The sequence below is a fragment of the Carya illinoinensis genome, chromosome 10 (genome assembly GCF_018687715.1).
Source record: "Carya illinoinensis cultivar Pawnee chromosome 10, C.illinoinensisPawnee_v1, whole genome shotgun sequence".
NCBI lineage: Eukaryota > Viridiplantae > Streptophyta > Magnoliopsida > Fagales > Juglandaceae > Carya > Carya illinoinensis.
This window is the reverse complement of record NC_056761.1, coordinates 19,197,635-19,210,697: the sequence shown is the minus strand read 5'-3', so window position 1 is coordinate 19,210,697 and position 13,063 is coordinate 19,197,635. Positions and strand designations below refer to the sequence as shown.

Here is a 13,063-nt window from a genome sequence, read left to right as displayed (position 1 = left end):
ATATATATTACTTTTGTTAACAACATATATTCAGAAGAGAAAAATTAATTAGAATATATATACTTTGAAACAAAAGGAAAGAAATTAAATTTTTATATATTTTTATATATGTTGAGTAAGAAAAAGCGATAGATAAAGTGTAATTGGGTATAATATTCTGACTGTCTAATGAGTCCACCTCACCATTTAGCCATAAAAGGAAAAAAAAAAAAAAAAGTTAAAGGAGGAGTAAGAGTCCAATGGTTCACACCATCGTTCCATGGAAAATAGGATAGATGCTTCTTTTTAATGCATTGGATCCGAGACAAACATTAACTAACCACAACTCAAGACCATATTTAATGATGATTAACATTGGAGATCGAATAGTACTGTCCTTAATTTAATTATCTAATCAAATTCAATCATTCAATTGAAAAGATATAATCATATTTAATATTATATATATATATTTTTTAAATGCTACTCCTACCAATCGTTGGGTCCCGATTGGATCTCAATATTTCCTTTTTACTTAATAATTAAAAAAAAATATTTTTAAATGATGTTGTGAATTTTTTTTAAATAAATATTTAAGAATAAAAAATATAAATTTAAAAAATTTTAGATTTTTTTATACTTATCGTATCCATCTCGTGCTACAGTATAGCGCCGTTTTTTTTATCTTTTTTTTTTTTTTTTAAAATATTAAATGGACTATCCATATTACAAATTTGCAATGACTCCTCATTATCATTAGGATAATATCGACATTTAAAAAGAAAAAAAGAATCTATAGTTAAGAAATAGATTTTTTATATAAATTTTAAATTTATTTATATATTTTTAAATATATTATAGTTGTCCACCTTTAACATCAAGTCCTTATTTTTCGTTTTTTTTTTAAGTGCTTATTTTAAGTTTATGACGTGTAGCCGTTTTTATTTTGATTTTGAATATTCTTTTACAATTCATCATCTTCACACATCACATATTATATTTATTTTAATTTTATTTAAATCTTATTTTTTGTTTTATTCTTTTTAAACTAATTAAATTGATATTCTACTCATTATCTATACACCATATATTTAGTAAAGGAAAATAATAATAGTAATAAAAATTATGTTTAGTATATGTCGTAAAGCTGATGAGTATAATTATTATTTAAAAAAAAAAAGAGTAGCATGTAGTGTGTGAGCTTATGTGTAGCAAAATTCTATATTTATAAAGAAAAATTCTATTCATCATCTCCACACGTCACATATTATATTTTTTTATTTTTTTTATTTTTTCTCTTATAAAATGTGTGTTGTATGAATGATAAGTAGAAAAATTTAATTAATTTAGAAAGAATAATAAATAAATATAATATAATATAATATATTAGGTGTGAAAATGACCAATAACAAAATAAAATAAAATAAAAGTGGCTCCAAAACAGTGACGGGATGTTTACGGTCGACCAAAATCTGAAGGGTTGTATGCATTGTGGGACCGACCTCAGGTACTGGGCTCGACTTGTTATATAAACCCAGCCCCCTCGACGCCCTCGTCCCTTCACGACCCCTCCTCTCTTTTCTCCATCACACACTCTCTCTCTCCCCTTACTACTTTATTTGTCTATTCTTCTTCTTCCTTACACTTTGTCACGACCTCTCTCTGTCTTTTGTCTCTCACCTTCTATATAGAGCTTTGTCTTCTGCTTTTAGGCAAGTGTGCCTTATAAAACTAAGGGTAAGTTTTCCTAAACTGTTGACTGTTGGGGTTTTTGCTTGCCCCAGAGAGGGACGTACAGTAGTACTTGGACACAGATACTATGAAGGAGAGTGGCAGGAAACAAGGTGCCCCTTCACCATGCGCAGCCTGCAAACTTCTTAGGAGAAGGTGTGCTCAGGATTGTGTTTTCGCCCCTTATTTCCCAGCAGATGAGCCCCAGAAGTTTGCTAACGTCCACAAGGTTTTTGGTGCCAGCAATGTCAACAAAATGTTACAGGTTTCTACCTTCATTCAATGAACTACTTCTTGCCTAGATATCTAAGATCATACCCTTTACGATTTCTTTCTAATCTTTACAGGTTCACATTAAATCTTAACTCAAGCTTTTGTAAGAGTTTGTAATGATTTTGCAATAGATTGTGTGTTCTGTATACAAATATACTATACTATACGGGAGTAGAAGAAGATGATATACGTATAATAAGCCATTTATGAGAATTTGTACTGTCTTTATCACGCTAAGTTGAATATTTTAATCAAATTATTATGGGCAAAGAGATAAATTTTGGTGGTGTTTATCAAGAATCTCACCAACTCATTAGTTTGTGTTGGGAAAAGATATTGATAACAAGAAGTCTTGTTGCCTTTAGGTGTAGTGTAGTGGCAAAACCGAATCTTTTGGAGGGTTTTTGAGGCATAAAAGAGTTTCTTAGTCCTAAAAAAAATTATTAGCTTCTGTTTTTTCCCATCACTTTTCTAAAGGATGTCTGTAGATCACCCAAATGAAACCTTATTCCTTTGTTTTTTTCCCCTTGGAAAATACGACCTAGAATCAGACCAAACAAGAAGTTGCTATCTAGCTGCTGCACATGATGTAATTATCTCCAAAACAAAGAACAGTGTAGACTTTCTAACTGGATTTTGCTGGGACGAAATTTAAAGCTGAAACTTAATTTAATTTGCAGGAATTGCCGGTGCACCAGAGAGGAGATGCCGTGAGTAGCATGGTTTATGAAGCAAATGCAAGGGTGCGTGACCCTGTTTATGGTTGCGTTGGTGCCATATCCTCACTGCAGCAACAGATTGATACGCTCCAGACCCAACTGGCTCTGGCTCAGGCTGAGGTGGTGCACCTCCGGGTGAGGCAGACCGCTTCCGTGTCCCCCCACGGGCTCGGCCACCCCGGTAGCCCAAGCAGTAGTGGCTCCCCTTCATCTAGGCTCATGCGTTCACAAGCCAAGCCCATTTTTGACATGGACATGGTGGTGGATCAGACTAGCTTGGGAGAATCATTGTGGTCATGCTAGAACTCTTAATTCTAGAGGGCAAACCTAGCTACTCTATATCTAAATTAATTTTTGTCTCCCACAAAAATTTTATTTTGATCTCTATATCCTTTAGTATACCTCTGTTTGGTAGAAGTAATGGGGGTGGCGGTGCTGGCGGTGGCGGTGAAAGGAGCAGTGGCGGAGGCCGTTCGCCCGCTTTGGTTTGAAACCAGATTTTATCGGTTAACTTGTATATATTATAGTATAAACATGATTTTGATTTGTATCTATATATTATGGTTAGCAAATATATAGTGCTAGGTTCCATGAGGAGTTGTGATGAACAGATCAGTATTATTTCATGGATAGTCCATGTATTCTAAGTGATGAAATGATTATTAATAGCAAGTGAGCATTTACTTTGATTTCAGTGTTGGTATTTTGCTTTTTTTACTTCTTCTTTTTCCCCTTTGCTTCTCCTCTTTTCACTCTGCCCGTTAAAGATAACCTTTTTTCGACATATAATCCAAAAATTTTATTGGATAAGATCATCTCAAGATAAAGGAGGAAAAGAAATAGAGGGTTAGAATAAATATACGAAAAATTCTATTATCAAATAAAACATATTTAATAAAATACTTATATAGCATAATTTAATTTAAATCTTCCGTATGCTCTAAATATCTAAAGTGAACGTGACATTTACATAAAAAGGTGGTGCAAGTTCAAGATTTCAACTTAAAGAAATAGATAGTTGAAATTAAATTGATAATGGTAAGTTTATACAAAAAGTCTTGCTGACAAGAATCCTGGCGTCCTTCTTCCTGCAATTTCTCTGGTGCATCTTGGCTTCATCGAGAAGTTCTGCCCCAACATTTTCAACAGAAGTTGGTCATCCTCTCTCTCTCTCTCTCTCTCTCTCTCTCTCTCTCTCTCTCTCTCCCCTCTGAGTTTTGGTGCATCTTAAATTTTTGTAGCTGCAGAAGTGTGCTTTGGAAACCAGCAGACGCAACCTTTTCAAAGTGTACACAAAATTTAGAAATATGCTTTGAACGAGGCATAGCCAAAAAAGTTGAATAAATATGTCCCCTGTTTGATATGGCATTTTGACAATAAAACAGAGAGGACTCAAGTTTCACAGCAAACACATGTGCGGCTGTGCCAAATTTGCAACGACAAGATGACCATTAGATTGGGAGATTCATGTACATTTGGAAGCTAGGGGGAGGCCGGGTAGCCAACCCATGCCAAAAAATAACAAGGCTATGCCCAAAACTAAATAGGCCCATAATGCGGATCTCAGCAAAATTCATTGAGGCGACATAACCCATAACAAAGGGCTTTTATGAAATTGAATTGAGCAAAACTTGGCTCGTTTTCATGGCCTTTTTGAACTGCATAAAAGCTCCTACATCAGCTTGCTTCTTCCATCCTTTTTAAAGCAATTGAATAAGTTGGCTTGCATTTTGGCCATAGTTTTGCATGAAGTTTTCCTAATATGACTTCAACACAAAAAACCCTGAAGACCCTTCACCAATATGGATCTAATCAAACCATTGATGGACCATCGTGGCAGCCTTATCTGTCCATAACCACTGCCTCGTGATATAGCCTTGCCGAATATATTGACATTTCTCCTGTAAAATTAAAAAAAAAAAAAGGGAAAGTGTTACGTGCACGGACATTCATGCCCTCAGAGACATATAAACATCTTTAATAACTTCACCAAGATTTATCTTCCTCTTTTTTTTTCTTTTTTTTTTTTTTTTTAGAAATTTCTCATTAACAAATGGATTGATTACAAAGTTTGTCTAATAAGATATTACTTAGATAATCTCATGATTCTCCTTAATCATTACAATTTCACTCTCATAAGAAAACTCAACTTAACTAACTGATTGGCAATACAATTCCTAATTCTAGGTATCCATACCACCTTCCAATCTGTCATTTTCTTAAGCATTTCTTTTATGTCATCCACAATTTGTCCAAACTAAAGCCAGTTTTCATCTTTACCGTTCAAAACCTTTACAGCCATCTGTGCATCACCTTCAAATATAACATTACAGAAATTAAGATTTATCTTTCAATTCATCAAAGACACATTGATACATATTTATTTTTAGAGTAATGTAAGATATAATTATGAGTTGTGTAAGCGTCGCGTAGTCCTCTTAAAAATGAGTAAGATTTAATTACTATTAAAAAATTATTATTTTTATGTAAATTTTATATTTATTCATTTTTTTTTCAAAAGTAATGTGCGATGATTAAGCACTTTATGACTTTAAATATTATTACTTTCTTTTTTTTTAATATTTTTTTAAGCGATCATTATATTAATCTAAAAAGAGAAATATAAAAGGCAAGGGTGGGGCTCCATAAATTCTCCAATACAATCAATAGAATGCACGAAGATACAATTAAAAAAAAAGGCAATGGTATCAAGAAAGAAAATGGTTTGAGTTTGGTGTCAGGTAGAATAAGAATTATTTTGACGGCTAGTTAATCAACATAAACTAGGGATTGAAACTAAGAAAAAAATGTAATACATAGAGAAAACTCTGAAAATATTGATTAATGATAAATTTTGAAATTATTTTATGAAACTCACAAGTCCAACTTAGATAGCTTCAAAATTTGAAATTAGATGATTTTCTCATTTTTGATAAAATCTAAATTACAGCTAAGCCTGCAACTCGAGTAGGCCGTTCAAAACTTGGGCTCGACCCGACCAGTGCTTATGAGTGTGCCATACATAATTGACTTGACCCGAAAATTTCTGATTGGGTCAACCCGTGTTTTTTTTTCTTTTTTTTTACCTCTACAAATGCCACAAGGCAATGCGACCTTTCTCTACACCAAAAGCCACCAAAATAGGACAGCAAAAGCCAAGCCAAAGAGCCACAAGTTAAAAAATAAAAAATAAAAAATAAAATTTTGGAGCAAGGGAGTGTCACTTTTGAGTTTACTGTATGTTCATAGTGGCTTTGGTATCAATTTTTTTTTTCTTTTCGTTTTTCAGGCACTTATTCAAACAGTTGGAGTCCCAGATTTCTCATGAGTAGTTTTTTTATTGGTAACTTTTCAATGAGTAGTTTGATGTGGATAAATTCACCTCACCTAGATTTTTCCTTCAAATCTTAGAAAAACTTCGTACCTTTAACCAATTTGCAAGGCTTCTTTAACCTTTGCGCTTGGTTTATTTAGTCCTGAGAAGTCCACCCACTGCTACATTGGAATTTGGTATTACAGTGCTCCAGGGCAGGCCAAGGTGTGGGTAGCAAATAGAAAAAATCCTATTAACAACAGGTTTGGAGTTCTCTCAATCGATGTTCATGGAAACCTAGTCCTCAGTGTCAAAGATCAGAGCCAACACATCTGGTCCACATATATTGTTTCAAGAGTTTTGCTATATACAAGTGAATCCACGTACCGATCTGCGTATCAATACTGCTGCCTTCATATTCAAAATTCAAATTGGCACCATTTTCATTAAAATCTAACTTTCTGACCAATCACATTGGATGATTACGCGTATTGGTGCGCATAGTCGCTTGCAATCAGATTTTTCCTTGTTTCAAAATCAAGAAACAATAGTACCATCGCTTAGCTCTTGGATTCAGGAAATCTAATCTTGACCCATAATGATGGCAAAAAGATGAGTTGTTTGTTTTCCATCTAGACGACGGATGGATGAAGGGTAACATGTTCTAAAGTTTTAAAATGCGGGTTACCGGATTGTATGGGTCGAACTCGATCAATAACCAGCTTTTTTGATTCGGGTTTCACAGATGTGCTGGGCCAAATGATTTCTTGCACATGCCTAATTACTACATGCATGAAAATTATATTCGTAAATAAACAAGTATCCTATCAAAAACTTTTGCTAAAATCGAAATTAGAATCACTTCCAAAACTTGAAACCAAATATTTACTTACAAGAAAAAATGAACATAAATAGAGGATTTGGGGGAAAAACAACTGATATTGCCCCAGCCAAAGGAAGATATTAAGCTTTTATTTCTATAGTTGCATAGATTCACCTTCTTAAGGTAGTTTAACACAATCAACATTGAATCTGACCGGGATATCCCATATTCTTCCAAATCCTCTTCAAAGTCATTTTCCTCATAGTAGTAAATCCATTAAACATCATGCAACAAATCAATGAAACCTTCAACTTGAAGATATTGGGAAATTTCAGTAAATTAATTTAAGCCTAGGTCTTCATGTTGTTCCTCTTGAACATGATGCTACCAAAATAGACATGATTGTGATACATGGTATTGAAATTGAAGTCATAATCATAGCTATCCATATGATCCTCCAAGTTTTGCACCTTTAGATGCTGGGTTAATTCTATTATCTATGTTTGTAAATCTACAAGCATCATGTCTTGTAGGATACAATCATGGCGAGAGGCTTCCTCATTCAGAACTTGCCCAAGCCGACCACGGCCTCGATCTATCACTAGCCATGAAAACTAATGATAAATCACCCCTAGAAAACATTAAAGCTCTGAAATGAACTGACGCTGGGCAGAATAAGAATGATCTTGATGGCTAGTGAATCAACAAAAACTATGAACTGAGATTAAGAAGAGATGAAACACAGAGAAAAAAAAATCTGAAAAATATTGATAAATGATAAAATTTGAAATTATTTCACAAACTTGCGGGCTTAAATAGCTTTAAAATCTGAAATTATTATTACCTTTTCAAAATTAGGAAAATCTAATTATTATATAATCTCCATGGGCTGAAATAATGGACTTCTCTATCCTCAATTGAAACAAAAGGGATTCCAAAATTTTAAAGTTCTAAAGCCTAAAGAAAGTTTCACTTTAACCCCTTAGCTCTTAGAAATTGCACCTTAAGTCCTAGAGGAGAATATTGCATTCTGCCTCCAAATTTCACCAAGCTTAACAAACTTCATGTAGTCCCCATTATAGACCCATGTCCAACTTCAAAATATGTTTCCTCACACATTAGACCAAAGAAAATGCCACATTAGAAACCTTTGATCTCAATCATTCACTAAATACACTTGTCACACTCAAAATCACCTTGCTAGAAATTAAGGACTTGATCTAACTCTAGAATAGAACTCCAAAAATGAGTTCATCTTTACAATTCACGCAACTTATGACCAAACCTAAGAGAAAACATCATCCAACATATGTTTGAACAGCAAACTTCAAAATCGGGACTTGATCTAATATGCCTTGCTTCCTTTGTATTTCTGATTCTTAGAACATCAAAGTATCTAATTTTTCTAAAAATAATCATGCTCAAGAACCCTTCATCAGGATATCAAGTCTAATAAACCGAATTACCATTAGAACGAACCGTATACTCTTATCTAATGCTAATCCGAGACATGCGCTTTGATACTCTTGAACATTGGTGGAAGTGGGTGGCAAGAGCATGCTTGGTGCTTCCCTAAGTGGCTCATAAATGTAATGTAGTTTCCCATGACTCCACTAATAGCTCTTAAATGCAATGCAATTTCCCACGACCTTCATTAATGACTCCTCATAAGTATTATACAACTTCCCACAAGTTTCATTAGTGACTCTTAATAAATGCTCTATTACTAAGTTTTGAATGCTTGAGTGCCACTAGGAGAAGGTGGGCAGCAGAAAATGCTGGAATTTGAGAGGAATGATTTTGGTCAACTCCTTGCCTTCCAATTCTCAAATCTTGTCCATCTTTCTTGTGAGAGTAAGCAAGATCTAATATCAACAATTACAATAGTTAATCATGATTATACACTAACCGAAAGCCCCTAATCTTCTTGGTGATATGGGCTGCAATGTGCACAAAATTAATGGGCAAGAATGTGGCTGCTAGCATGGCTCGACATAGGCTTTTATGGATTTTGTTTGATTTGCCACCAATGCAACTAGTAAATGAGGCTTTCTTCCCCTAGATATAACTGACTAGAAATAATTGAAATTCAAATAAAAAGAATCACATATGAGTAGTGGAAAGCGGTGGCAGCACAACTGAAAATGTGAAGGGGAAATTGCTTGTGATTTTTGACCAAGCTTCTAGCCCCTTCCAAAAATTTCCAGATTTCTTACAAGCAACAACAAGATCTGAAACCTCATCATTATGCTAACTAAAATGATTAAAAATTTGTCCAAAGTCAGTGAGTTTTATAGGTGAAGAGGGATTGCACACTAGAGCAGGGCATGGGGAACAAAAATCTAAAAGAGTGCTCTTGAAAGGAATCCTTTTGCCAAGTGGGGTTGGTCCTTGGAAATCTAAAATAATCTTCATCTTGCTCATAATTGTTCTCCTTGAAAATGTAAGAACACCTTGCATATGTGGCTAGTGGCACTAGCTGAAACCCTCAATGTCTTCTTCATGATTATTCTCTTTGGAAACCTAAGAGTCTCACATAAGTATGGTTCCAAGTGGCATGCTCTGCTATTACCAAAACTTCTCTCTTACTCTATCAAATGTAAAAAACATCCATGCATGGGTGCCATGTGGCGCCTCTTCTTGGTTACTCAAACCTCCATACTTCTCATCATTATACCCTTCTTGAAAATTCAAGGGACACACATGCATGGTTGCCAAGTGGCACCTTCTTGTTGTGGTCAAGTATTTGCCTCCCTTTAGGCTAATATCGAGATCCTCTTTCTTTATTATTCTCATATGCTTATTTCCAAAATTCCACATGATTACAAAACTTTGGAAAATTAAGAGACACTTGAGCCATCTTGTGCATGAGTACCAAGTGGCGTTTTAGAGCATGATGGTGTGATGTCATGTAAAGGGTGTGTGCCATCCGTGTGCCCTTCCTTCCCCCCAATCAAACCTCACTTCATTTGACATCAATAATTGGGCCAGCCGAAACCTTAATATGATGGGTTCTCTTGTAGCATGTGTGGGTCTCCTTCCATCAACCTCATCTTTGATTTATTGTAACTCTAAGGGACATGTAGCATGAATGCCAAGTGTCTCCTTACACTTGAGAGCTGAAATTTACAAGGGCCTAAAGCCTTAATGGGTTTAGTCGGCCATCTATTCCGAAAGGTAGGGTAATAAGCCTTTAGCAAACAAGTTCCAACTATATGGGCCCTAAGTCTATTAATCCTTTATTTACTCATGCCCAAAAGAGACCTAATATTTGGGTTGTCAGGTTTAAAATTTAGGTTATCAAAAATTATAAAATAGATCTAACGTATTAAATTAAACTATGTTAATTTATAATTAGTTTGCTTTTATTGGATATTTTTATGACTATAGCAATTCTCTAATAAAATATGTTACTTTTTCCTGCCTTGGTATTGATTTTCCCCCTTTTTTTTTTTCCAGTTTTCTCCATGGCTTTGGCAAAGAGTGAATATAATATACGTGGCATAGTGTTGAATAAGGACTGAAATTCAAGGCTGGATTTCATCGGGTGTCCAGAACAAGCATTACACATAATCAAGTAAACTTTTACACTTTAAATACAAGAAAATACTCCACACCATTCCTCTGATCCTTAAACAAATTCACATTCATGTCAGGCACTCCACCTATGTATCCTCCTTCTCCCTGATCTCCCAGATTCTTTTCTCCCATGCATGTCACTGCCAAGGAAGCAAGAATAACCAAAATAAATAATCATTGTTAAAATACTAAAAATAACCCACAAATATTTAACAAAAACATTTAATTCTTTAGTAAGTTATTAATAAATCATGAGTTTGAGCAATCAAAATATTTTTCCTTTGATCCATATATGTCAGCTAGCTAGCCAGGGGATCCATGATCTGTGTCACTGATTGATTACATGGATATTAATAAACACACCAATACACCATTTATATTTAGAAATCCTAGAAAATCTTAATATTACGACTGAGTAATGAAATTAATTAGTTATAACTAGCATGAACTTCTCATGGGTTAAGTCCTAGGAGGGAATCAAAAAGACCAATGATTTTGTAACTATTGGCTAAATTATATATGTATATTATTCAAGATTTTCACTATATATTATTGATATGTAACTCCAGTTTCACTCTTTATATCAAGAATAATGCTACGTACGGTCATAAATTGGTCATAAATTGTTTAAACGTTGTGCAGGTGCATATTTTGAAAAAGAGAAATCTATTATTTTAATTTTTTTTTATATAGATCTCATATTTATTTATTTTTTTAAATTAATTTACGATACTTACACATTATCGACTGTAAGTATAATTTCTCTTATATCAAACCCTAATTCATATTCCTATCATTCTAATAAACATGCATGGCTGACAGATTTTGGCCACCCATTACTAATATATAATAAACTTAGACTCAAAGAGGAGACTCAATAAATTAAACAAACCTGAGGGAAAAAAAAGCATAAAAGCGAAGAATTAGACGTCCTTGGCAATAAGATCGCCGGTGACGAATGCTCTGTAGGCAGCGACAGGCCAGATGAAGCCTCTGAAGGCCAACCTCGAAGCCAACGGCACATCGATGATGATTTCCTTCTGCGTTGGCTTTTTTTCATCCCTTATTGCAATCAGGTAGCTCCGGCCAACCCACCCGATCCACCCCGCAATGTACAGGAACAGAAGCCCCGGCGTTATGAACTCCCCCCAGTGCCTCTGGTCCCCGCTTACTATCAAATGAGGAAGCCCGTCCGTCCCGCACAATAAACCCGCCTTCCCGTAGTTGTCGAACCTCCTCTTCGTCTTCTCTATCGTGGCTTTGATAGCAAGCGCCGGCGCGCTGTCTGGCGCGTATAGCTTCAGCGACGACTCCAGCTTTTTTATCTGCTGCTTCTCGCGCTTCGCGAACTGCTTGGACTCCTTACATGGGGTTAGGCCCGCGATGTCGGCCATGGCTGCGGGGACTGGGGCCGAGAGAATGATGGAGGAGAGCGCGAGTGCTGCGGAGAAGGCCTGCAGTGAGGTGGAAGCGCTGGAAGTTTTCTCCGGGTTGCTGTTTTGAGAGGCTGAGCTACAGAGTATCATAGACCTCGATCTTGAGGTCAATGGAGACCCCAACTTCGGCTTCAACATGGGTTTGGAGAGATTGGTGGGAATAGTGAGAGACATTTTTGCTTTAGATTTTCTTTTTCTTTTTCGTCTTTTTCTTCTTGCCTATTTGTTTGGGGAGTTGCAGAGTGAGAGGAAGGGTGTGGAAGAAAGAGGTGTTTTAGATTCTGTGAAGAAGAGATTGGTGGTGGAGGGAGGATAAGGTAGGAGGTAGTAAGGAGGCTGAGTTGGATAGTTGCAATTGGTTGGGGGGCTTCTTGTTGGGTGGGTTTATGAGATTGTCTATCTGGATGGATGGTTTGAGTGGATAACAGAAATGATACCTTTACTGTGTTTTATAGGGTTGTTGCCTCAAAGTTTGTGTTCAAATAAGTGCCGATGAAATAGTAACGAGGATGAAACTTGAATTGCCAGAGGCTCTCGAACTTACCATTCATGCATTTTAATTTTTTAATTTATTTTTTATTTAATAATTAAAAAAATTACTATTAATAAAATTATATATTTTTAAAAAAATTTTTAACGATTAAGAATATTAAAAAAATTATTAAAATCAAATAAAAAAGACAAGAATAAAAAATTTATAACTAGCGGTACGCTTGCGGCTTGCTAGCATGATCCTTTCTTTTCTTTTTTAGTTTTCTTTTTTATTCTTTTTAATGGACAACTCTTACTTCCTCTGATAATATTCACCAACTTTTTTTTTACTGATTTTCTTTTTATTTTATTTTATTTAATAGTTAAGGAAAAGTTTTTAATGAGTTTGTATTTTTTTTTTTAAATGTCTAAGGGATTTAAAAATATGTTTGAAAAAAAATAATAAAAAATTGTACATTCAGTGAGGAATTTCAGTGGCGTCCCTTAATGGGTATAGCATCACCTAAAGAAAAAAGGGCAATCAATCTCTAATCAAAGAAAAGGAGTTTTTGCATATAATTTTTATGAATTAACTATATATGAGAGTTCCTATAAAAAAAAAAAAAAATTACTATATAAATAAGAGTTAACTATATGAAAGAGAGGTCTCACAGGCTTAATTTCTGTAACCACAACCCCATTCCAGTTTTGCAAATTCCACTGGAAAACATGTTTGATC

The 13,063-nt window shown here is 34.8% G+C and overlaps 2 protein-coding genes and 1 long non-coding RNA gene across 3 annotated transcripts; 1 reads left to right on the top strand and 2 right to left on the bottom strand.

The window, feature by feature from the left end:
• The first annotated feature begins 1,529 nt into the window (after positions 1 to 1,529).
• LOC122278266 (LOB domain-containing protein 4-like) lies at positions 1,530 to 3,391 on the top strand. The gene is made up of 2 exons (XM_043088426.1): positions 1,530 to 1,975; positions 2,664 to 3,391. Exons 1-2 carry the CDS (start codon positions 1,799 to 1,801, stop codon positions 3,003 to 3,005), a joined length of 519 nt encoding a protein of 172 aa, XP_042944360.1. The 5' UTR covers positions 1,530 to 1,798; the 3' UTR covers positions 3,006 to 3,391.
• Positions 3,392 to 4,038: 647 nt separating this feature from the next.
• On the bottom strand, positions 4,039 to 9,316 carry LOC122278887. Its single transcript, XR_006229377.1, has 2 exons — positions 7,053 to 9,316; positions 4,039 to 4,603 (listed from the first exon to the last, which is right to left on the bottom strand). It is a non-coding gene; the product is annotated as an uncharacterized LOC122278887 (long non-coding RNA).
• A 1,036-nt stretch (positions 9,317 to 10,352) lies between these two features.
• On the bottom strand, positions 10,353 to 12,242 carry LOC122279928 (photosystem I reaction center subunit III, chloroplastic-like). The gene is made up of 2 exons (XM_043090837.1): positions 11,310 to 12,242; positions 10,353 to 10,557 (listed from the first exon to the last, which is right to left on the bottom strand). Exon 1 carries the CDS (start codon positions 12,025 to 12,027, stop codon positions 11,341 to 11,343), a length of 687 nt encoding a protein of 228 aa, XP_042946771.1. The 5' UTR covers positions 12,028 to 12,242; the 3' UTR covers positions 10,353 to 10,557; positions 11,310 to 11,340.
• Between the last annotated feature and the right edge of the window lie 821 nt (positions 12,243 to 13,063).